This window comes from Lacerta agilis, chromosome 7 (assembly GCF_009819535.1).
Source record: "Lacerta agilis isolate rLacAgi1 chromosome 7, rLacAgi1.pri, whole genome shotgun sequence".
In the NCBI taxonomy this organism is placed as follows: domain Eukaryota; kingdom Metazoa; phylum Chordata; class Lepidosauria; order Squamata; family Lacertidae; genus Lacerta; species Lacerta agilis.
The window spans coordinates 7163958-7190566 of NC_046318.1; the positions used below are offsets into that span (position 1 = coordinate 7163958).

At 41.0% G+C, this 26609-nt stretch overlaps 1 protein-coding gene across 4 annotated transcripts in view; it reads right to left on the reverse strand.

The window, feature by feature from the left end:
- Positions 1 to 8580: 8580 nt before the first annotated feature.
- DGKH (diacylglycerol kinase eta) overlaps positions 8581 to 26609 on the reverse strand; it is a 103183-nt gene continuing 85154 nt past the window's right edge. For 2 of the 4 annotated variants that reach the window (XM_033154303.1, XM_033154302.1), the window contains exons 20-30: positions 26455 to 26551; positions 25236 to 25343; positions 23598 to 23711; positions 22712 to 22846; positions 21576 to 21742; positions 21163 to 21268; positions 18429 to 18521; positions 17762 to 17881; positions 16017 to 16125; positions 14374 to 14504; positions 8581 to 10375 (exon numbers count right to left, since the gene is read on the reverse strand). In XM_033154303.1, coding sequence (XP_033010194.1) covers positions 10286 to 10375; positions 14374 to 14504; positions 16017 to 16125; positions 17762 to 17881; positions 18429 to 18521; positions 21163 to 21268; positions 21576 to 21742; positions 22712 to 22846; positions 23598 to 23711; positions 25236 to 25343; positions 26455 to 26551 — 1270 coding nt within the window. In that variant the 3' untranslated portion in view covers positions 8581 to 10285. Of the gene's footprint in view, positions 10376 to 14373; positions 14505 to 16016; positions 16126 to 17761; positions 17882 to 18428; positions 18522 to 21162; positions 21269 to 21575; positions 21743 to 22711; positions 22847 to 23597; positions 23712 to 25235; positions 25344 to 26454; positions 26552 to 26609 lie in introns of those variants that run through there. The other 2 variants (XM_033154304.1, XR_004427002.1) reach the window with 2 other exon arrangements.

Here is a 26609-nt window from a genome sequence, read left to right on the forward strand (position 1 = left end):
CACTTTGGCAATAGTGCTGCTATCTGATAATTATGGATAGCTTCATATGGTTTTGAAAAACAAAAAATTCTAAGATCTGGCCAACTTGCTAAAACTCTGGATTGGTTGGCTGGTTTTAATGAAAGAATTACATGTTGCTGAAGGAATGTTTTTTTTTAGCATGCAATACTTTGCAAAATTGCCATTAACCAGCAGGAATGGCTTGTTGGTACTTTTCAACATTTGGTCACATAAGGAATATATGCACATTTAACTGAGAACAAAATCACCTGGCTTACAGGCTCTAAATGTCTGACCTTGTCAGTGATTGGCACACCCTGAAATACACAGACACTGGCAGAAGCAATGTCATTTAAGATACAAAACCAGTGTTTTTTTCTGGGGGGGGGGGATGCAGGGGAGAGCACAGCAAGAAATGGTATTGTTTTACTTGCAGGTACTATACTTTCTTAGTATTTCTTGAGTTTAAAATTCCTTGAGTTACATTGGACAAAACACTTGTGCTGTGAAGAAAATATACCCTAAAGAAGGGCTGGGAACCTTGTTTCATTTGAGGGTTGGATTAAAAAGCGACTAACCTTCCAATTCCAACCAAAGCAAATAAAAAATAAGGTTGAGAAAGAGAGGAGCCTGGAAGTATATTTTGAAGAAATGCAAGATTTGGAAACTGAACTCATAGAGGTAGTTCAGATCTTCTAATTGTTTTGGTTTTAAACCACAAAACTGAAATAAGCTTCCAGAAGGTTAAGTGTAATGGTTTGCCTTATTTCTCCTCCTTACTCCTGCCTTCCCCCCAAAAGTAGGCAGAGTATCTCCTCTTCTTCCAGCCGAGTCTTAGCCATGAAACACACACACACAACCTTCTACTGTAGAAATACCTCTGCTTTTGGTGTGAATCAGATTCCTTGGGGAGCTCCAAAATGAATGGGATCCCTGCGGAAAACAGCTTTAGAAAACCTCAACAGCACACAATTCAAACAGCACAGAATTCAACTGGGGTCAAGCTGCAACCACAAAGGAACCTTGGAGTTAATAATGATAACAACGATGGATAATTCATTGATAACAACAACAACAATAATAAACAAGCTGCTGGCTGTTCTTTCGCAGCCACAGCTTTAACTTCCCCAGCATCGCCTGCACGCCAGAGTCTCCCCGCTATTTTATAGTGAAATGATAGTTGCACACTGGGGAAAGCAGAAGTCTTTTAAATAGAATCGAAGCCTGTAGGAATCCCTCATGGAAATAGTCAAAAGCGTTCTCCCCTTGAGCTATGTTAAGTTATAAGTATTCAAAGTATTAACAGCTTGATCCTAAGCTGTGACCAACTCCACTGAAAATAAAGGATTTAGGCTGCGAACCCATTCAGGATTGGGCCCACCTAAGATTTTGTAAACCCTGCCCACCCATTTCCTACCATTTACCTTGACACAAAAGCAACTATGATAAAAGCTATCCATCTTGTACATTTATATCTCTTACTCCCTGGATTAATTTTTCCCACATATGTGAAATCACACACACAAGGACATATGGCTATGGTTACTTATTTACGTTTACTTCTTTATGCACAGGAATGAGTAAACTTTTTCAGACTGATTGAGGGTTGTGTCATCCCTGTGGAAAGCTGTGGGGGGCCCATTCCGTGGTAGCGAGGGCCCCTCCCACCATTTTACAACCTTCACAGACATGCGCAGAGAGCTGTTTCACTTGGAAACAGAGGCATGTACATACTTAACCCTTAGTAACTCCACTCAAGTTTCACCATTTTCTCCAAGGATGTTTCGTATCAAAGTGGGTTTAAAAAAAGCACAAAACTGTCCAATACCCTTTTATCTCTCCCTGTGCTAAAAAGCAAAAGGACTCCCAAATAATGTAGACCTGAAGGAGCGTCTCCACCCCCATTGCTCAGCCCAGACACTTCAAAAGGCAAGTGCATACTTGCAAATGCAAAATTCGTGCACACTGTTTGCATATTTGTCAGGAACTACAATCTATCTACTGAGACATCTGAACTTCTTGTAGAGGAAGAAGCCGGCCAAGGTACATTTTGCACGCCATCAAAACCCTTTCCCCTTTCAGTTATTCTCTTATAAATAGCTTGTGGCTGGGAGGAGAGGGTAAAACCAGCTGGGGTTCCTCACACCTACTTTAAAGTTGCAGCTTCCATTTTCTATCAGTACTATATCTGTCTTAAGGAGCGAATACTGTTTCTGTTTTTTAATAGTTAGACTCATGTTTAAAGCTAACCAGGTGCACAATGTCTTTGCAGGACTGGAGTAACTGCAAAGCGATACGTTTAACATTGAAAAAAACTATAGTTTTATTTCAGCAGACTTTCAGAATATTGTTTCCAATAAGGAGCTGACTTCCTTTACTGTCTTTTTACTCTTATAATGATGAAGTTGTTGTTGTTGTTGTTGTTGTTGTTATTTTATAGTAATTGTTATGAATCTACTATTATAAACTAGGGTGGTATTTAATGCAGAGTGGAGCTTCTGGAATTAACAGACCAAACATAATCATGTTCATTCCTTTCATTAGATTTACTCTGTGTAAAACATAGTTGAGTACCCATCCAAATTATATAATAAATCAGCATGCTACATTGCATACATGCAACATAAGCTTAAACTGATACAGTGAAACCTCGGTTCCCGAACGCCTCCGTTATCGTACATTTCGGCTCCCGAACGCTGAAAACCCGGAAGTAAGTGTTCCAGTTTTTGAACGTTTTTTGGAAGCCGAACATCCGACGCGGCTTCTGCTTGAATGCAATAAGTTCTTGCAGCTAATTGGAAGCCGTGATTTGGTTCTCGAACATTTCAGAAGCCAAACGGGCTTCCGGAACGGATTACATTCAACAACCGAGGTTTGACTGTTTTCCCCACTGCAAATATCTGTTCTAGGGGAAGAGACAACAACTAATATTCCATATAATTAATTCAAAGTTCAGAGGTAAAAAAATAAATAAATGTGAACAACAGTTGCCTCTCAACTGGCCAATTTGTGTAGTTATTTGACCCTGACAACAGAGAGTGACTTGGGAATATTTGTCATTATCTTAGACTCTTACTCAACTGGTTTTTACCTGCAAGAGCCTCTCGATGGCAAGGCCTGCAGGCATCACCTCAAGCAAAATGTCCCTTCAACCTGGACTGCTTCCCCTCACCGCCACAAAGCCGTGCACATCAGGTTCAACTATGTGGCCTTTTGCAGCAGAAATTTACACTCCATTGTGCAAATTTTCATTTAAATAAATGTACTGTGTGGTGATTTACTTAAACTGTTTGGAGGGTAGCTACCTAGAGAACTAATATTTATTTACACCAGACCCTTCCACATCATATGTAGCTCAGACAGAAATTAATACATAATTATAAAGAACTCAAGCATTCAATTGTTTACCAGAGCCTACTTGTTTTTTTCAGAGCAAGTTGAAGAACTGGATATATGCAGGTATATAAAGTTATCACCACAAATACATACATGCTGCAACCACCACAAAGCATAAATAAACTACAACTCTGTCCTGAAACAACATTTCTTTTTCCTCTAAACTGCTACTTGACAACTGAGAACATCGATATACAGGTGAAACTTGAAAAATTAGAATATCGTGGGAAGGTTCATTTCTTTCAGTAATTCAACTTAAAAGGTGAAACTAATATATGAGATAGACTCATGACATGCAAAGCGAGATATGTCAAGCCTTTATTTGTTATAATTGTGATGATTATGGCGTACAGCTGGTGAGAACCCCAAATTAACAATTTCAACTTTGGGGTTTTCATCAGCTGTACGCCATAATCATCACAATTATAACAAATAAAGGCTTGACATATCTCGCTTTGCATGTCATGAGTCTATTTCATATATTAAACTCCAGTAGCTAATGAAAACAATTGCTTACATAAATGGTCTTTTCCACGATATTCAAATTTTTCGAGTTTCACCTATAGCTGGTTGTCTTCTGTTTTACTTACAGGCTATGATTTTAAAGTTATTTTCCAACAACTATGACAATTCTGAACAAACCCTTTCACAATACTAACAACATTTTAAGACACAGTGTTAAAATCGGTGTTCTTCATTTCCCAATTTTATGGGAAAGTCCACTAGCTTTCCTGTATGTAAAAGTCACATATCTGTCCTTTTAAAACACAGAACTATTTCTTTATTTAAAAAAGCAGAACAAAGTAAAATAAAATTCCAAATTACTGTATTTTTCCATATATAAGACTATATTTTCCCCCAAATTTTTAAGTTTACAATTGGAGGTTGTATTATACATGGAATGTTGCAGTTACAGGTGGGTAGCCGTGTTGGTCTGCCATAGTCAAAACAAAATCAAAAATTCTTTCCAGTAGCACCTTAGAGACCAACTGAGTTTGTTCCTGGTATGAGGTTTCGTGTGCATGTATCTGAAGAAGTGTGCATGCACACGAAAGCTCATACCAGGAACAAACTCAGTTGGTCTCTAAGGTGCTACTGGAAAGAATGGAATGTTGCAATTATTTATTTCTTAATTTTGGACTCAAATAATAGGGGTCGTCTTATACATGGGGTCGTCTTATACACGGAAAAATACTGTATATTTCTTAGGGTTTCAGTACTTCAAAAAGTAAAAAAGTGACTATCATCTTTGAAGACCCTCTTTTAGCAAAACACCTGTCAATGTGATTGACAATCACATCTCGGTGAAGGCAAAAGTATTGATTGTCACAAGTATACACGGACCACACAACAAAATTGTGGTGGTGGTTACTTTTTCTCAAAAGAGAGAATAGCAGCCATGGACATATCTGGGGAATATAAGGAATATACTCAGGAACAAATGGCAGTAGGCTAGCAGGAGAAACATGTTGTCTGTCCCTGGGGATATCAATGGATTGTCTCCAATGTTAGTCCTACTCCAAGTGGACCCATTTAAATTAATGGCCACAACTAAAAGGTCCATTACAATGAGTCTACTCGGACTAGAACTTAGTTGGCTACAACCCAAACCCACAGTCTTCAAGGGAGGAGGCTGTGCCACTTTTAGTTTTGATGGTTGAAATCCATTTACTTTGCGTGTGAACACCCCCAAGACCTCCCAAAGAAAGACACAGTTGACACCAATATTAGTTTAAGGTTATTGTCCTAATTTTGGCCACAAGTTTATTGATTACAGAATGTGAGTGGTTTGCTTAGGCATTGGTTCGACTAGCTGCACCTACACCTCCAGCAGGGCAGCACTGACAACTGGACACCGGCAGAAGTCAGTAAGGGTAAACATCCTGGGGGAGCATTGGTCCTACCACAGACGCAACCTCACCCCAAAATGCTCCCAGGTGCTCTGGCGTGGCCCTGACCCCTGGAAGGAGATCGAACAAAAGCATGGCGAGCACCTGGATTCCTTTAATGGGGTATCCTATCGCACATTGGGAGGAGCAGGTGTGACAACCTCCCCTCCACCACACCTTGAACCAATGCCTAACCGCCAAACCTTACAAAGTTGTGATGATTTGCTACGTGGCAGGCGAAACCCAAGTGGCACCAGCCAATCAGCCAAATGGGAAAATTCCTACCGGGCCCAGACGACCCACAACAGCATAGCAAGGTCATGGCAAGACCCTAAATATAGGGAGGGTGGGTGGTTGAACGCAACGTCCAGCGGTATAAATAGGTCCCCCGGCTGCAAATTCTCTCAACCCATTGGCCAGAATTACCCCAGCAAATGAGGGACCCAATCAGGTTGTTGTGGCTATCCAATCTTTCCCACCCACACAAACAGTGAGGTCGGTCTTAGTGATTTCACCGCAACACGTGCCCTCTGTGAAGAGGACACGATTTCTCTCACAGAATTTAAGGGGAGCCCTGAAAATGAAGCCCAAACCTTTCTGCATACACAGCCTAAGATTGGGTTCTATTTCTTAGTGATGCTGTAATCCAGAAGCTGTTGGGTTTTTTAATGCGTTGTTTCCACGTGTAATGGAACACCCATTAACTATTTATTTAGCTCTTAAAACACTCAAAACACAACCAAAGATAAAATGGGCTCTTTATCAAGGATACGTGTCTGTAAAAATATCATTCTTTTAGTCTTTAAAAGTTCTGCAGTGGATTAGGAGCACAGATCTTTCTTGGTCTCAGTGCCATACCAAATATCTGTAGCATCAAATCTCAGTACACAAAGTGCTTATTGTACAAGTGTTAATACACAATAGACTAGTGCTGATGCACTACACCTATTTAATTCAGCACATGAAATCAATGGGATCTAAAAGTGCCGCAATGGCCAGATTGCCAAACATCAACAGAACCCGTCAGCAGTGGGGGAGGGGCTGGATCTGCCATGCCAACACTGGCACGAGTCCTGTTTGCTTAACTGGGCAGCAGCAACATTGTGGCCTCATGGGTGCACCAGGAAAGAACCCACCATGCCCCAACCTCACTGCTGCCCTCACATCAATCCCATCCAAGTAAGCAGCAGTGTTGGGAGAGCAACTCTGACCCACTGGACACACTATGACCAGAACCTGCTCAGCATTTCTGGCAATTCATTGGTTGCAATTATAATATATTGTTCTATCTTAGCCATTTGCCCCAACCATGTGTTCCATAAAATCTGAATGCACACAAACACACACAAGCCTTTTAATGTAACTAGTTGACAGACCTGTCAACCATGTTTTGCCTATATAAAAATGATGCATATACAGCTATAAAGAGTGATGGACCTTCACAGTGCAACTATAAATATTAACAACTGAAATCAATATTAATTCTAACTTTTTATCTCCTATGGCATACAATATAAACTCTTGTTTTCAAGGTATAGTTTAAATGAAAGAATAATTCTGTATTTTATCACTCACCAATACATTAAAGGGATATGTTAAATGTTAAACTGGCCACCTGCCTCTGAGACAAAATAGAAGGCAACAACCATACCTGAACAAATTTTATCTAGATATCTAAGAAGAGAGAATGTACATAGGGTGAGGATTTAGTGCAGCTTTCATGAAGCGGCTTGACATTTATTTCCAGTTGAAAAGCAAAAAGTATATAAAAGATTCAGCTATCTGCTGGCAACAGTGGAATGAATCCATGGAACGAGGGAAAACCATGCTTTGTGAAAATTTCAAAAGAAAGTGTCAAACTGCAAACAATGGGGGCATTCTATTTCAAATACGGTACCAAACATTCAATTTTTTTTTTAAATGCCTTTCTGTATTCAATGCACACTTTGCTTCCCTAAAACTGTATATAGATGTTCCATCCAGAAGGCATGGTGGCTATATAACCAAATTGTCATGGCCAGGTTGATCATAAGAAGAAGAAGAAGAGTTTGGATTTGATATCCCGCTTTTCACTACTCGAAGGAGTCTCAAAGCGGCTAACATTCTCCTTTCTATGTGGTTTTTCTATGTAATAACCCTTTCAGATACTGTTGGAAAAATTGCGTTTCACTTTCGTTCAGAATCAAAAGAAGGCATTGTACATTTCAAAGGCAACAGATGCAACCTTTTGAGCAAATAACGTTACAACAGGTTAGTTCTAAATCAGAATGTCCTTATAGGCAGCAATACTATCTGGCAATTGGTACAGATGTTGAGAAACAATGCAGATCAGCCTCTGCTCCTTCGTAAAGCTTCATCAATACATCAGTCATGCCACTTTGCAAACCATCTTTCCGTAACTCTCTTTTAATATGCATGTGTCCGCAGTGTCCTCCTAACGCTACGTCCTTAAGGGAAATATTTAGTAGTGGCGATATTCATCCTGTTTCACAAGTTTTCATCTTTGGTATGTGATAGTTAGCCAAGGTTTTATATAATTTTCATCTAGGCTTCCTTCCTATTCAGGTGGTAATCAACTCACTTCATTAGCAAAGATTGCTCTGCTTCTGTATCCATCACATGACACTGATGCTGCTTCCGAAAGCTAAAGTGAATAAAGAAAGCTGTTCATGTGTTAGTCTGTGCGGACATCAAAGTTCCCACAGAGATCTTTGGAGCAGAGCCAATATAAAAAGCCTAGAAAAAATTTCTGTGTTAGAAATCTACCGTTGTAATTGTAATCACCAGCTGAAAATGTTGTCGTCTTTTAAGAGTCTAAAATAAAGAAATCAGTGAAACTATAAAAAGATGCAGTAATGTCAGAGTTGTGGATCTCTGCCAAATAGGCTAGCTCTTTTCAAGGGCATCTATGTTAAGAGTTCACATTTAATCCCTTACGTGCCTTTGTGGGCAGGTAAGACAAAGTTTGAGAGAACCAGTGCTATCATTGGAAAAGTAAACAAATTCCTGCTGCAAGTTATCGTAATTGAGTACATAACATTAATGGTGAATCTTACGTTGACCACCATAAAACTAGAAAATCGTTAGTGTGTGTATTTTTGAGCTATACGGTTCATTTAAAAAATAGCTAAAATTTCACAACAATGAAGAAATGACAAGTTTCATCTTAATATAAAAGGATGCTTCAAGTACTTCTACTTTTAAAAGTATATGCAACAAAAGATTTGTTCATACACTGTTAGCACAAAAGCACAACATCATTTTGAAAACTGTATGCTGAATGCTGTTTTTTTTCTGTGGAGCTCCACCTAAGCTTGGTAAGAAAGTCCAGCTTATTTGGAGTGATAAAATGCTACCATAATTCTGATGAGCAATAGTTGCTATCTGAGCTGATCAAATTTCTTTCAGAAGCTATGATGGATCGCATTCAATTGTAGTATCGCTCAGGATTCCCCATTGTTGCTCACTGCCACTTAAGCAGAAGGGGAAATCATGACATATATCAGAATAGATATTTTGTCTTCTATTAGGCACTGTCTTTATGCTCTTCATTGTTGGACAATCTTTAATTATATCACGCCAGTCAATTTAGGACCTAGTACTTGACACTGGTTATTTTTAACGTGAAAAGCTTAAGCATACACCTGAAAGAGCTCTGCCTCAGCTGAGAAACAAATACAAATACATTTTATATTATTTTAATAAAGGGATTAGAATTTTTAAGACAGACAATTCTTAATCCATTTTACTAGTCCATTTTAACAAATACACCGATAAACAGGCTTCACGCATATCCCAGGAATTAAATATTTCTAAAGAGGATAATTTCTGTACTAAAAGAAGTATTTGCTTAATATTTACAGGAAAGACATGCCTTGTGTTGATAAACTGAATATTTGATATGCTCTGTAATTTTACTGATTCCGTTAAAAAATACATAATCAAGCCCTGATATTCAAACAATTGGTCCAAGTGTGCCTTCAATATGAAGTAATCTTAGTTTTGTGAACATAATCTGGTTGCTTCCACTGAATTAGCAAACATCCACCTTGCTATGAGTCACAATGCTGCCATGCTTTGAAGTTTAAATACTCAAAGTAAGCTAGCAGTTGCCTTAAGAGAGGCTGTAAGAGATAAAACATTGCATATTTCATAGCCGATAAGAAAATATTCAGATAATTCTGTTTCTTGGGAGTAAACTCATAATATTGTGAGGTACCAGCCTTTTAAAAATACTATTAAGTTACTTGCAGCCAGAGGACATAAACTTTCCATTATATTTAATATACATCCCACGCTGGAGAATAGCAGAGATGTTCACAGCACGTTTAGGGTACGAACAACGTCAGAAAAAGCCTTCAACCAACACAAGATACAGAATAGTAATAAATTAAACCTTATTCCAAACCGATATAAAAGTTGTTCAAGTCTGTAAAGTGTCAGGTGTGTCATGCAACAAAAAAGACAGTTCAGGCAGGCAAACCAGGCATCACAGTTTGCACTCACGGTATACAGCATGGTGGCTCCAGCCTGATTTCTTGGTCAGAGACAGAAGAGGAAGGTTGCCTGAAAAACCCACCGGTAATCAGTCCCTCCAACACATTGGCAAGTGTTTCCAGGCCTCAGGAATTTTTCAAATCTAATGCTCTCGCTGCATTAAGTTTTTGGTTGCAGTACTGAGAAATCCCATGTATGAAAGGAAAGCCATCCTATCTTGATTGCCCTTTGCTAGATAACGCATAAGCTACCCAGCCCACATTTCGGTCAAAAGCCGACCTTTTAAGAGCTGCTCTTCGCGATGTACTTCACAGCAACGTTAGGCCCACAAAAACCTTCCGAGGACTCCCCTTAGGCTCTTTTTTCAAGCAATGCCCCCAACACAATCCCTCGCACGCCACATACTGACACTCACACATCCGTGCAGAAACCTACAAAGAAGGTAATTGCGCCTCCACGGCTTTGCATAAACAGCCTTTCTTCTTCCGAGGCCAGCAATAGAGCTATACTTCAGTCAATGGCAAATTCCGGCCGAGTTCTTTAATTCCCTGAAGGATTCGCTTCATATGACCCACCTTCGTGATCCCCAGGTCCTACAAGACAAGGAGAATGGAAAGGTCAGTCACAAGAGTTCACTCGCAGGCACCCAGTGATCTTTTAACCTTTAACAATGAGGACAGGTTCAGATGGCCAGCAAAGGGGGCAGATATCCAGGAATGATCCTACCTCTAGTCAAAAGCACGGGGGGGAGAGCAAGGAACCCATAATGAAAATTCCCTCCTACTGTGCTAATCATGTGATAAGCACCGATTCCCATGACTGATACACATGGCAGAGTTCTTAAAAGCCATGCAAATAATAGTGATGATGATGATAATGTAATTTCCTGAACAAGGTGTATTTCTAAATATTAAGATGTAAAAGACAATTTTTGTAATTTATTCCTAATAGATTTAGATAACGTTACTTACCTGCGACAATAATGCAAAGAAGATCTAATAAACTCATGGGGCATTTAAACAGGAGGTTTCTCGATATATCCAGAAAATGTTAACCTCTAGGGAAGGGCTGCATCTCAGCAGTAGAGAGCATGCTTTGTACAGAGGAACACCCAGGCTCAGACCCCCAGCATCTCCAGGTGGGGCAGTCCATTTAAACAATAGTGAGCTAGATGGATGAATGGTCTGATAGTACCGGTATAAGGCAGATTCCTATGTTCTATCTCCATTGTATCCTAAATGTTATGACCCACAACAGATTTTTCTGACCAAGACATCTCAGATTTGTCTTCTGTTATGTGTATGTCATCGTCCCGTCCCGTCCCCAAAAAAGCCTGGTTTAATCCCTCTCTTTTAATATCTGGTGGAATGAATCTCTTGACTGGCAGAAATGACAAGGTCCCTTCAGAGAACAATAGGTTTTCCTCTATGTGTGGGGAAAGCACAGACTTTGATGTGTTTATTTACACCCAAGTTGGAAAGCCACTGCATGTCCACATTTCAGAATGACAAGTGTCACTTTTTCATTACACGGAGATCATCATGAAGCTGCTAGGATTAAACGAGTATCCTAACAAGGGATACGGCTGGTAAACAGAGGACATGGAGAAAAGTTTCCTTCTGAGAAGAAGTCATTACAAAATGTCTACCAAAAATCTTGCCTGATTAACACAAAAGTTGCAATAAGATTACTCCAAAAAATTAGTGCCTTCAACTCAACTTCCAAGGCCGATCTTTTTAAAGGAAGTGTTCAGAATAATCCCCCTAATCAAATATTTTGTAATGATCAGCAACAAACAATGGAATTTATACAGTATGCCCACAACTTACATGCATTTAACCCATGTACATTCTGCTTTACACATCCGGCAATAAAATATAATAAAATAGGGGTAGAAAGGGGGCATGTGTCCAGGAAATTATTATTGTTGGCAATCCCTCCTAATTTCACCTAGTGTGTTTTGACCATACACAATTTTAGACTTTTCAGAAATTGCAGACGGGATCCTTTCCATAAAAATAGTATAACAAATTGAACTAGGTTTGTGGGATGGAAAAAGGAAACAATAATATTCTTGAATGCTTCTTCTCATTAACTTCCTACCCAACACAGGAAAAGTGAGTCTCTCACAGAGAAGCCTTGCACACACAAAAATTCTCCCTTGCAGTTGAGGCAACTTCACATTATTGAATTATCCTTTATGTTCATCCTGACTTGAATGGCAGTGGTATACAGTTCAGGGATGACTGTACCATGCCATTTTCTTGAACATGTATTTTGGAACAAACAGGACCTGTAACAGACTGAAGCATACCCTTCTTCATGACTCAGTCCTAGTGACCCTGTTCTTTGGGTCCCCTCCCCCTGGGGCCTGTTCTCAAGATTTCTTTGTCTTCCTGCCAACCTCGTCTCTGGGATCCCACACAGGCACATGGCTTACCATGTCATGCAAAGCAGTCCATTAACTTTAGAAGTACGGTAACCAAAATATAATTGGGGGGGGGGAATACTTTTCATAACTAGTTAAAAACTGGACAGCTTACAAACATAGGGAAATGTCTCAACTACTCTCTAGTGGCAGGATTTATTACATAAAAATACGCATGTAAACTACCTTTCTCGTACTTAACAAATGAGTATTATTTTCTTAAGAGAAATTAGGCATTTCCACTAAGATAGTGAAATTGGAAAATGACACGATAATCAGAAATAATTCTAGATATGTTCATAATCAATAGGAAAGAAATATGATTAAATTAACCAATTATTAGTAGTATCAAGAGTTATATCTTCTTCTCCATTTCTCCCAGGCCTCTGAGGAGGTTTGGATGGCTTCTTCTAGGAATTGAGCCTTTAGGGTAGCAAGCCCTTTCCTTTCCTGTGGAACTCCCTGCCTGCAGAGGTTCAACAGGAACAGTCCCTGCCTCCTTTCTGATGTCTTCTGAAAATGTTTTCTTTAAAACAACCAATATTTACTGGCATTTTACTGATGCTTTTAATTACAGATTATAGATTTTATAGTTTTATAGATATTAATAGACTGATTTTGTTGTATTTTATATGTTATGGGCTGCCTTGTCATATTTTATGAAAGAGAGGATTATAGCTTTTCAAATAAGTCTGAATATTTCACTACAAATTTCAACAGAGCCAATTCATAAACATTGTGATTCCCGTGAATCACCTTCCTGTTTGTATAAATGCCTGTAAACTAAGGCATTGTGGGCTCATTGCAAATTGCAGCTGCACAATTCTTCTGCAGAACCTGTTGCATTTAACGCTCAATCAATTAAGGCATTTGTCTATACCTCCCCTAAGACGCTATTAATTTGAGAAAGCGATACACCTCCATTCACCTTCTCCAGGAAAGAAATTAATGAAAATTTAACACACGCAGATGCAAAATGCACAGCAGCACACTACAGCATAGCTTTCCTTTTTTTTTTTTTTTGCAGGAAATTCCCTTATTATAGCATTGGGAAACAGCATTGAGAGTTGACAGCTGTGCACTACAAGTATACCAGAGAAACACCTGGAACTAGGGATAATAGCTTCACTGATGCCCAGGAAACTGAGGTGGTGCTACTACAGAAACCTGCTAAAGGCCAGGAAACTGCCAGAAGGAAGCCAGCTGTGTCAGGATACAAGTTTCCATAATACGGTTCCTCATACAGCTAGTGTTAGACATGCCAGACAGGGTTGGAATCTAGAACTATGAACACAATTGAGTTAACTGGCAATTAGAAACAGAAACTAAACATTATGCCTAACACAATTTCCCTCCTGTTCAGGAGATGTCAAGAATGAGCTGAATTACATCCGCAGACAACTCCTGGCCTCTCTACTGTTGCCCCAAGCATCAACGATGATAGCCTAAAATGAAAGACAGACGTAGAACAAGAGCGATGGTGGTGGAGGAGTGGAGAAAATCTCCTGGAAATGTACACACAGAAGTGGCTGGCAGGATAGTGGGAGGGACAGGGAGAAGGGGGAGGCGGGCTGGGGTGGAGGGTGAGCTGCTTCTGTGGACAATTCTGTTCAGAGCAGAAAGAACTACGGCTGCCTGCCTGGTCTATCTTATCTACAAAGCTGGTCTGACTAGCAGCAGTGACAGATACAAAATGCAGAACACCTACTTAGGTTACCCCAGAACGCCTCAAATAGAAAGGGATTATGACCCAGAGTGAGGGATGGGTGTATTTTAAAATCTTGCATCACGTCTATCTTGATTGTCTCCAACATAAGCCCTTTTAATGTCAATGTAATTATTTTCATATAAATCAATACAGCCAATACAGTTAGCGATTTCTCAAAGCCCGGTTCCAACATTACTCTGTATAAATCATTGAAAGAAGGAAATTCCCAATATTCCTGTTAATTAGAAGATGAAAGCCTGGCCTAAGTGACAGCATGCTAGTTTGGGTTTGTTTTTTTGTTTGTTTGTTCGTTGTTTTTTTTTTTTTTTTGCAAGTTTGCACATTAAAAGCCAAGCTACAAGCACACAGCTGGAATAGGGACAGAGGAAAGTTTTTTAATTAATTTCTATCAAAGAAAAATTATCATAAGCAGAAAAGTAGCACATAGAAAATACCTTAAGATCTCGCCTTTCCAGATGTAAAAGCTCAGAGCCTCGGATGTCATGGCTGATGAAGATTTCTTTGTACTCTCCCAAACTGAGCTGATCCAGCCAAGCAGCAACTTCGTCTGTGCCCCATTTTTGAACTACCAAAGTTAAGAGCAAAACCCCCTTAATTTCTACATGCTCAACTGCATCACAAGCAAAGGTTAGGCCACAGAGGGTGAAAAACAGACTAGAACACTGCAGTGATAGCAAAAGTCAAATATAGTCTTGAGAAAACTGGCAGCTTTGTTTTTCCATGCAGTTAAAGAAAACCTGTGAATATATGTTTAAAAAAAGGAAAGGAAGACAGCCATGCTTTCAGCTTCAGCATCAAAGCTATCAAGCTTCCTGAACACCAACTAATTAACTTGTAACCATATTAGAAGATGTACTACAAGGTCTGTGCATGTTCTGCTGCACACAAATGATGATTTATTGGTTTCCATGTTAGTACGGGGGGGGGGGGAAATCAGTACTCATTAAAACATAAACAACTACAGCTCTTAATTCAGAAAATTATCTATTAGCCCTATCAGGCAAAGTAGCACATTTAAAAGTTCTGTCAACATTGTTGTCCAAGGTTAGTTGCCCACATTAAACTGAGAAAGGGATTTAATAAAGAGGAATGAGTACATAAGCCATTGTTTAAATTTTCATGTGTTTTACGCAGTGCTATTTTGTTTCATAAGCTAGATGTGACACACGATGCCTCTGAAGTGTAAGCAACAGCCAACCAATAATTTCAACGAAGCCTCTTGCATTTATTAAGAATTCTGTGCTTGCTATTCTTCTTTTTTTTTAGCATTTTCAAAAATGTTCTCTGCTAAAGGACCCTACTCTGAGGTCTCTATAACCAATAGTGAAGTAGTAACCTGTACACATTCTGTAACAATGGGAGAAGAGGATTGGAAAGTTTATTTAAACTCAAAAAACAAAACACTGGGCCAGGCTTCTGAACCACACTGCTTTCTGGCATAAACTGAGAGCACACCCCAGAACATACCAAACACTTGCCTGTAACTGTACAGTACAGAGGAGGATCAGTACAAGAGGACAAGGGATGCTTGCTGGCCATTGCTGAAAGGAGGGTGAATCCCACCGTTTGAAAACTAATGCAGTCATACCTTGGAATTCGAAGGGAATCCGTTTCGGAAGTCTGTTTGACTTCCAAAACCAAATTGTGGCTTCTGATTGGCTGCAGGAAGCTCCTGCAACCAACCGGAAGCCGTGGAAGCCCCGTCGGACGTTCGGGTTCCAAAAGAACGTTTGCAAACCATAACAGTCACTTCCGGGTTTGCGGAATTCGGGAGCCAAAACGTCCGAGTTCCAGGGCGTTCGACCACCAAGGTACGGCTATATTAGATTTTAAGGGCTAGCTAGTCCCAGGACAGTCAAACCAGTGAGAGGTATTTCACATCCTCTAACAGTGAAACAGACCACAGGTCATTTATCCAAGGACATGGGTCAAGGTTCCCTTCAGCTCAAAGCTGAGACAGATAATAACGATTCATCATCTGAGCATGTAATGAAAGATTTGAACCACATCTCCCCCAAAGCCACATTATTATTATTATTATTATTATTATTATTATTATTATTATTAGAAAGCATACCAAGCTGAGGGCTAGTCTTTTGTCTCTGAACCTTTTCCTTTTTAAACTTTGGCACTATGCGGAATACTGTGCTTCTGTTGTTTCTTTTAGCATATTCCAAAGGAGGATCCTAAAAAAACAAAAGAAAGGAAAAAACAATGTTGAGAAGCAAAACTTAAAAATTCAGGGGTGGGAATGGCAATTTCAAGGGCAAAACTTGCATTTGAAAAATGGGAAGACAGAATAGGAACTTTCACTATTTCTGCAAGGTGCCTCAGACAGTAATTCTTCTTCAGTGACTTTTTTGGGGGGGTCTAATTGTAAAGGGGGTGAAAGTCACAAGAACAGTCCAAAAAGCACAGCCCTTATTATAAATCAGCTTCATTTCTCCACCATGATGTCAGCACATAGCCAAATATTTTTTTAAAAAATTTTTTTTATCAAAGATTTTCTTGATTTACAAAGGTAAGTGCAATGTCTCTCTCATATTTTTCACATAGCCAAATCTGACCAGCCAGGCAGCAGTTTTAATGTCCAGTACATGTTGTCTGTCTGGCCGAGAAAAAGGAAAAAAATACAGAAGATTTGGGGTAGGTGTAAGGACGTTCAGTGGTTGCTCATGAGTAAAGTGCCAAACGCAGAACTTATAAAACTAAGTTCTTTATTGTGCACAGCTATATACAGTGGAGCAAAAGATCAAACGTCCATCTCATCCCTCCGCAGAGTCCAGGAATGAATCCTTCCGGTTCTTAGTCCAACAAAAGAGGTGCGGGATTCTGAACCCCCGCCTCCCCCTTCCACATCCTTCCTGCCTGCGCCCTCGGAGCGTGGGAACCTGACCCCGTTCCCCGCTATCCACTCGGCGCTGAGGCTCTGCGATCCTGTCAGAGCCCCTGCACCGCCTTCCTGCCTCTGGCTCTCCCTCCCCACTAGAGGAATGGTCGCTTCCAGCTGAGCAGGGGGAGGACGAGCTGGTAAAAAGCCGAGGAGGTTCTCTATACTGCAAACGCTCCCGCAACTCCACCAGCCGTGGGGAGGGGGGTTTCCTGACAGTAGGTTTCTTCCTAACCTACCCCAATCCACCCCAAACGGAGCAGCTGAATTGGGCTTGAAAACATACTTAAGGTGGGATGGGGCAGGGGCGAGAGGGCTGGAAGAAGGGAAAATATTTTCAAGGTTTCCCATTTGTGGCTGCCTTATTGTACGTTTAAGCAACAACAATAATGATAAAGATTCCATTATTTGTACCCCGCCCATCTGACTGGGTTTCCCCAGCCACTCTGGGCAGCTGCCAACAAAACATTTAAAACACAATAAAACCTCAAACATTAAAAAAACATTCCTAAACAGGGCTGCCTTCAGATATCTTCTAAAAGTTGTGTAGTTCTGCATCTCCTTGACATCTGACGGGAGGACTTTCCGCAGGGCAGGAGCCACCGCCAAGAAGGCCGCCTGCCTGGTTCCCTGTAACCTCACTTTTCGTAGGGAGGCAGCCACCAGAAGACGTGTCAGTGTCTGGGTTGAACGGGCAGATATTCTGGGCTGAGGCGATTTAGGACTTTAAAGGTCAGCACCGACACTTTAAATTGTGCTCAGAAACGCACTGGGAGAAAATGAAGATACTTTACTTGGGCACCCCCCCCCCAAAAAAAATAGCAATAGCAAAGATGGATATAATGCGCAAAGGAGTTTTTGGGTGCCAACATGATTCAATTTACTGATTTAGTAAAATGAAAGCAAGGCTTGCAAGTGTGAATTTCACCCACCTCATCGTCATTTAATTGTAGAACATAAAAGAGCCAGGGAATCTCGGCCAGCTTCCTTAATTCAGTCTCTAAATTGTGCACAGCTGTCGAGAGCAGTTCTTCATGAGGGGATTCTAACTGCTGCGGAAACAAATCACAAAATGTTATCAGGCCTGTGTCCTTTTTAAAGGGGAGCATCTCATTCCCCAACCTTTACAATTAAATAGATGTGCCATATGTACTACCATTTTCATTTTTTAAATTGCAATGGGGTGCCATTTTGAATAACGCGGAGACTGAACCTTTCAAAATTGCACTGATTTTCCATTTCTTATTATTCCCAACCAATGCTGTAAACTACTGATTACATATGTTGTCGGGAGCAACTGTAGCCACCACACAGATGAATAAATGAGGCGTTGAGATAACACAAATAATATACTGAAGTCCTGCTCCAAAAGTGCCCAGTCCTCCAAGTTTGTTTATTTATTATGTATTTGAGCTATTAATACACCACTCAGTCACAGGAATTTCTAAGCAATGTACATAAAACTTTCAAAAAGCATGCAACGGCTAAGATCAATTAGAATTAATCATACAAACAAAGAGGTTCCTTAAAATGCCTGCTAAAATAGAAAAGTCTCTGTCCAGTGCCTGAATTTGAACAGGGAGAAAAAAGTTCACTTACCAAAGGAGCTCTTCCTACTAGCAAGGATTTGGTTTCATCATGCAGAGCCTTCATGTTGACGGCGACTTCCAGGGCAGTGTTTCTGGTAAGGCTCTGCAGGAAGAAAACCAAGGAGCACATTTACTCGTGAACAGTTTATAATAGTTGAAAAATCAAATAAACGCAGCTGGCTTTTCCTTCCCAAATCTTAACAGGGTCCTTAACTCTACTGACCACGTTTGTTGAAAGGCTGTGTTGAAATGCAGCGGTACCTCGGGTTACGAACTTAATTTGTCCCCGAGGTCCGTTCTTAACCTGAAACCGTTTTTAACCTGAGGTACCACTTTAGCTAATGGGGCCTCCCGCTGCCGCCGCGCGATTTCTGTTCTCATCCTGAGGTAAAGTTCTTAACCAGAGGTACTACCTCCGGGTTAGCGGAGTCTGTAACCCAAAGTGTTTGTAACCCGAGGTTTTTGTAACCTGAGGCGTTTGTAACCCGAGGTACCACTGTAATGTAAATAAATAAATAGGAATTTTTCAGTGGCTAAATGTTTTATTAAGGATCAGGAAGGAAATCTCCTCCAGGCCTGGGGAGGTTTATGCAGTGCCTGTTTTGGGATCACCCGCTGGCGTCATATTGTGCTACTTGCTCTGCAAGAGTCTTTGTTCTGTACTCGTGGCACTGAGAAAGAAAGATCATGGGGAGCCTCCCCCCCCCAACTTCTCAACTGCCGGACACAATCCTAAGGTCAACGGCCTCAGTAATCCTTTCTCAATGTCCGAAAATGATAAGTGACAGGATCATTCCTCAACAGCCAGAATCAAACTTCCAAGAGACTGCGATCTACTCACAGAGTTAAAAACTGGCAGTGATCTAACCCCTTGAGCTTTTTGTTGAGCTTTTTTTAGGAAGGAAAGCCATCCATGTTTTGGGCGGTTCAGGTCAAGGTTGAGCTTTTTTTTTAGGAAGGAAACCCCTGTTTTGGGGGCTTCCGGGCAAAGATGTAGAGCTGTTTTTTAGGGGAGCCAAAGTTGCTGAGCTTTTTGGGGGGGAGCCAGTGATCTACCAGTGATCTACCACAGATGTCCAGTGATCTACCAGTAGATCACGATCTACCTGTTGGACATGCCTGATATAGAACTTCTAAAACATTCTACATAGCAAGGCTTCACTTTGGATTGATCAGCCATCGTAGAGATGCAATTGGTTTAAAACATTCCCCTGTGCAGGTGCTGCTGCTCCCCCCCCCCCATTAAAGAAAAACTGAATGGAAAATATGCTTGCAAGGATGCGGCCAACCACGTGCTCCCTTGACCATTGCCCCCTCGAGGCTTATTAAACCTTGCCAGAGGAGGGAGGCAGGACCAGATATGTCTAGAGTGTGATCAATACACATCAATTGGCTGGAGGGGAATGATCCAAGCTATCCTGAAAGAGGTGGCGATTCAGTGATTCCGGAAGAAGCCTAAAGGAGGCCCACTAGTTCATGACATCTATTGCCCAGTTGCAAATACCCCCATTTTGGAGAAAGGTTGTGCAAAATTTGCAGGTATACTTGGATGAAACAGGCTACCTTCACCCATTCCAGTCAAGGCTCAGAGCTGCTTGTGGGACTGAATCTTCCTTGGTCACCCTGACGGATGGCCTTTATTACAGAAGGATGGGGAAGTGTGATGCCATCTTTGCAAGAGAGGTTAAAAATTATGCAGAAGGTTTCCCTCGGCTATGTCCGAAGCAAGTGGCCGGTCCTCTGCGTGGAGAAGACGGAGAAATGCTCTCTTGGGTGTCAGAGAGAAGGGGGAGCTGCTCCACCCCTACTTTGCCTCTCTCTTCACCCAAAAGAAAAACAATGTCTAAACTGGTGATGACATAGTAAGAGGTTGGATGTCCATCTGTCATGGATTCTTTAACTGAGATTCCTGCATTGCAGGGGGTTGGCCTAGATGACCCTCAGGGTCTCTTCCAAATCTGCAATTTAATGACCCTGTTATTCTTAGGCCTACTTGATTTGTTGGTAGCTTTCAATACCGTTAACCATAGTATCCTCCTGAACAGACTCTGGGTGATGGGTATTGGGGACACGGTTTTAAATAATAATAATTATTATTATTATTATTATTATTATTATTATTATTATTATTATTATTATTTTGTTCCCCAGCCACTCTGGGCAAAAAAGATTAAAAATACGTATTTTCTATCCTATCTCCAGGGTTGGTTTCAGAGAATAGGACTGGGTAGTGATTTCTCAGCTGCCTCGCAGTTGTGCTGTGGAATACCACAGGGTCCCATCCTGCCCCCATTGCCATTTAACATGTACATGAGATGGTCATTAAGAGATCTGGGACAAATATGTTGAGGAGAGGGCAGTCTGCAGGTCCATTCTGCACCAAGTTTTAACTGGGCCTTAGAGGTGACGACACCTAACTTTTGGAACACCCTTCTGCTATGTATCAGACAAGCGCCATCTTGTTTTGAGGCAACTGCTGAAGACTTTCCTTCACAAGCCTTCTAAGTGGCGCTGTTGCTACTGGATTTGAAATGGATTATATATATTGTTCTGTATGTAATCATTGTTTTAATTGTTTTTGTAATGGATGATTTTCGTTTTAAAACTGTTTTTATATAGGGGAGTGTTTCATATATGTCTTGACTGTGTTGTAAGTAACTTCAAAATACCTCATAGGAAGCAAATGACAGAAGAAATAAATAACAAAACAATCATATTCAACTAGCACCATAGATTTCCTTTACCTCCGAAAAACTTGGACTGGCTTTGTTTAACGCATGAGAGCATGCATTTACTGCGTGAGCCAGTTCTTGTTCCAACAAGCTGTGTATCTTTGCAGCTTCACAGATTCTGCAACAAATGTTGTGGGTGGAAAAAGAGAAAGGAAATGAGAAAAGCATTCTCTGTCGATAAACAGCTGCCCAAACAGGAAGAAAAGAGATACAGGTCACTCGCAACTAGGGCAGAGGGAAGCCATGCAGGCACAAAAACATGACAGAGGGACCAAGGGGGTAAGCAACATTTTCAGAATCAATCCACTGACATGGTATTTCAGCACAATAGTTGGTCTACGTTACGGCACATTAGATGCAAAGACATTGTCAGGCCTGGATCTTGTCAAGTTTAAGGCCTCGTGAAGAAAACAAAGCAAAGGTACCTGCTAATCAGTTCCTCTGCGGCCTGAGAAGATGACTGGATCTGCAAAGTCTCCTCTTCAGTGGCCAGTTCCACAGCCTGTTGAGGGTACAAAGGGGATCTCAGGATCGGTTTGCAGGAATCACACTTCTGTTTGTCTTCCCAGGATTTCAGCGTACTCTCAAAGGCCTGTTCAGAATCGAGGAAGTTGTTTGACATGAATACCAACACTTCCATGTAGGAACGTTCTGCACAATAATTCATACCATACTTTAAAATATGTCACTCTATTAATTTTTATTAATTTGTTTGACATGAATACCAATACTTCCATGTAGGATCGTTATGCACAATAATTCATACCATACTTTAAAATATGTCACTCTATTAATTTTTATTACTTTGTTTGACAGGAATACCAATACTTCCATGTAGGATCGTTATGCACAATAATTCATACCGTACTTTAAAATATGTCACTCTATTAATTTTTATTAATTTGTTTGACATGAATACCAATACTTCCATGTAGGATCGTTATGCACAATAATTCATACCGTACTTTAAAATATGTCACTCTATTAATTTTTACAATGAAAACTAATACCAAAAATAAGCTTAATATTGTGTCTGCATTTGGGGGGGAATCATACAATCCCTGGTGAAAAACCAAACACAAACACAAAACACTACAGGAGTACTGGTTTATGGTAAATAATGCACATGTGCACGTGCGTGCGTGCGTGCGAGCGCGCGCGCACACACACACACACACACACACGAATGTACACGTGAGGCTTGCTGGATGTTTACTTTTTCCTCATTAAAAAGATTAAGGTATTTGAAGCACATACACTAACCTCTTATTTTTGCATGTTACTTAATGCACAGAAAAATCTGTTTCCTCACAAAAGGATTTATACAGGAGACAGTAGGTGGTATTCAATGAGACCCCCGGGTAAATTCTAATAATAATAATAATAATAATAATAATAATAATAATAATAATAATAATAATAATAATAATCCTACTCATCATAGTCCCATTGAAGGTAATAGACATGACTAACAGGTTTATTCCTTTCAGTGGGTCTACCCCAGGTGGGACTTGAAGGCAACCCATTATATATTAGACAAAATATCCTTTCTATCACCTACCCTGTCTCGGGTTAGCATCTGTGCTCTGTTTTTATGCACAATTTTAATAATTCCTGGAGGTTGGATCCATGCCTCTCCATCCACCTGCACAGGGACTCCTTCTTCTCCTAGTATGGTGATCTTTACCGACCGGCACTGGAAAAGAGTAAATGGATTTTAATGAAGGGTGATTTCATGAAAAATGTCAACCTGCAGACTCGGTTTTTTCCATTTTCATATACCGTATAACTAGCATGTTCTATACCGTGTCCCTACGGGAAATGTCGCTGAAGGAAGGGGAGGGGAAACTGCTGAGGCGCATGCGCAATCAGAGACCAGTGCTGCTCAACCCTAGAGAGTGCGCTGCCCGGACAGGGAATCCAAGTATGAGGACACCAACAGCAGTGGAGATCAAACAATGAAGATGTTGAGAAGAAGCTTGATAACTGTAATCCCACAGGGACTGTTCAATGCAAGATAAGGTGGCACCCCAGGGCTGCTAGGGCCAAGGATTCTCCCACCAGGACACCAAATGGCAACCTCACTCTAGTCAAGGTTCCCTTGTGCCAAGCTGGACGGATCTAAGTGTCACTTTCCATTTCTTAGTCCAGAAAGTATTGATCTGATGTGTAGAGATCTTTCCTATTCTAATAAACTCAAGAAGGTTCTGGAAGCTTCTCTGTGTGAAAGAAACAAGCAGGAGGTTCATGATGTTTGGGTTATACCTTCAGAGAAGCTGAGTACAGCGGGCTTAAACTGATTCTGTTATCTCTTTCTGTCAAGGTCATGCTGGCTATAAAAGTAGGGCCAGACAGAGCCTGGGTTTCACTTTCTCTTTCTGTCTCTTTGCTTCTGGTATGGTGTTCTGATTCGTGTGTGTTTATTTTTTCCCGGTAGACACACATACCTGGGCTATCCTGTGGTGCTGTAGCTTGATAACACGAGAAACAGCCATCTGCATGCTGCCAAATACCGCAACAACCTCCAAAATCTTATCATCAAATGATGGTGCCCCAAATATCTGGTGGACAGAAAGGAAACACAAGTCTTGGCTTACACTTCCGATGGAAGCCTACCAGCAGCTCACAGCTACTCTTTTGTCTGTTATGCTGTGTAACTCCATCGAGGAGGACACCGGAACGGGTGCAACTGAAATCACACCACGCGCTCCAGCATACAAATCAGCATCCCTCAAGCCTCAATGAAGACATTAATCATTTGGGACACAATTCAGGTGCACTCTGTTGGGGGAAACCCCACCCCCCACATTCCTTGGGGCACTTTACAGCCATTGCCCCCTGCCATTCCAGGGGGTTGGACTAGATAACCATCATTGTGCCTTCCAACCCTACAGTTCCATGATTCATGACCATCAACAGTTGGGGCAGCCCATTCGCCCAGTTTTCCTGTGGCTGAAAGAACCCTACTGTTATACATTTGTAACTTTGTAAAACAGTAAAAGTTCTAACAGTGTTTATATTAGACACTTAGGGGCTGCCACACTCCTGTTCACCAAACCGGCCTACCCACCAACCCCTTTGCCCACACCTGGCCAAGCCCTCCTCCCTTTACTGAGAGCCAGTGTGGTGTAGTGGTTAAGAGCGGTAGACTCGTAATCTGGGGAACTGGGTTCGTGTCTCCTCTCCTCCACATGCAACTGCTGGGTGACCTTGGGCTAGTCACACTTCTCTGAAGTCTCTCAGCCCCACTCACCTCACAGAGTGTTTGTTGTGGGGGAGGAAGGGAAAGGAGAATGTTAGCCGCTTTGAGACTTTGAGGCAGGGGGCACTTCACCACCATTAAACTGCTCACCTGGGCTGCCTGCCAGGCCCATGCAGAGCTTCTCTGGGTCCGGGGCGGGAGTCATGCTCACCAGATGCACCACAATGCTGACACCAACGCCTACTCTGAACTGATGCAAAAGGAGCCAACTCCTAGGGGCCAAGGGGGTCTCCGGCCCCCTAGTATAATGTTTGAGGGGGCTGGGCCTCCCCAAAGTTGATGGTGCGTGCACACCATGTCATATGATTGATTATGTGGGGTGGGGCTTACCTGCCCCCCCCTCCATATTTTATTCAAGTTGGCCCCCCGTCTGACACTACACATTTTACTCATGTCTGCACCAGCAATGCAAATCAAAGACTTGCAGTGTATACGAACAATCATGGGTGTTTCACCCATGAAGTCCCCAAGTCGGCTGGGAGACAAGGGGCGTTCTCGGCATGCCAAGTCCAGCAGGCCCCTGGCAGAGCCCCCCTGGCCGGCTTCATCCTCCAAGGCCCAGGGGCAAGCATACCCGGCTGTCTTTTCTCCGAATGGGTCTGCTACCTGTCGTTTTGTCATCACGCTGGGGTTGATGTACTGCAGCGTGACGAAAGCCTTACTATTTTATGCATATATGAAGAAATAACAAATATGTAGGGATTTTAAGAATAGAAGATTTCAAACCTGGACATACTGTCAATAAAACCAGCAGAAACCCTGCTTCACAGGACCTTGGCGGCAAAAACACTTTTAGAAACAACCCCCCCCCCACCCTGCTTACATCATCCTCCTTGGTTCCGCCCCAGAAATTAGTCCCACCAGCGTAGCTTGGGATATTCAAAACAGCTATGCCTTGGAGACTTGGGAGGGGGATGTATTGTCCATCACACTGCAATGCATAAAAACAACAACTGTATAAATGATCACTGAAATTAATTTGCTATATCCTTTAATCACATATTGGACCTAAAGGTCATTTAGTTTACGTAGCACAGATTTTCTATATCCATTAAACCGTTTAGTGTGGCAGCGGCTACACTTTGGAACTCCCTGCCTGTTGAAATCAAACAGGCACCCTCCCTGTATTATTTTGGGTGCCTGGGTATGCAAGGCTACCCATACACTTAGAAACGCTGGTGTGAATTTTAATCTGTTTTAGTATTTTAACTTCTTGTATGTTCTGATGTATTGTGAATTTTCCCTGAATTTACGATTTAATCTTTTTTTAAAAAAAAACTGCTTTGAGTGCTTTTTTTTTACAATCAAGAGGTGCAATTTTTTTTAATGAAATGGATAAATAAATAAAACAAGTAAGTATGGCAGATGAAGTTAATGGACTATATGGAACTCGAAGAACTGACCGCGAAACTCCGAGACCAGAGGGAGGAGAAGGTGCAAGAAGACTGGAAGAAATTTAAAGATTATTTGAAACAACGTGAAAAATTGGACATTTGAAGTGAAATCAGTGAATATAATAGGCGTTAGCTATATAATGTTAGGTTAAAATAGTATATAAGAAGTTAAGATTGTGTTTTTTATGTTAAATATTATGGTTAGAAATAAGTTGACAGAGATAAGATAAGATGTTAGATGATTTAGATTAAGAATAATGGTGAATGAATATAAAAATAGTTACAAAGTTACTAAAGTAAATTCGAACTGAACGCAGAAGAGAGAACGGAGGAAGTCCCCCCCCCCCAGTAAGATTTGAAATAAGGTTTAAATAATAATTAATTGGTGTGTTCCTGTGTTCCTGTGGTGTTAGGTATGTATTAGTTTTATTTGATTGTTATTTGTATTTTGTAGTGTATTTGTATTTTATGTAGTTTGTATGTTTTTATTTGTTGTTTGGTGTGGAAATATCAATAAATTCTATTAAAAAACAAACAAACAAGTAAGTATGAAGGGACTGGCCTGTTGGGATTGGGGAAGGGGAGGGAGCCTTCTGTTCCTGCAGCCCAACTCTGACAGGGATGCAGTTAGAGATATATAAATATTACCTCAAGCTGAACTTTTTGTTCTAAGTTCTTGTATGTCCGTTGCAGTAATTCTTTAGTACCAAGTACACCATACCACATCATGTTCTTTGTCCTGCTTCTAAAAGAAAAAGCGGGGAAATGATCATGCCGAGGCGTATGGTTCACACACTAACCAC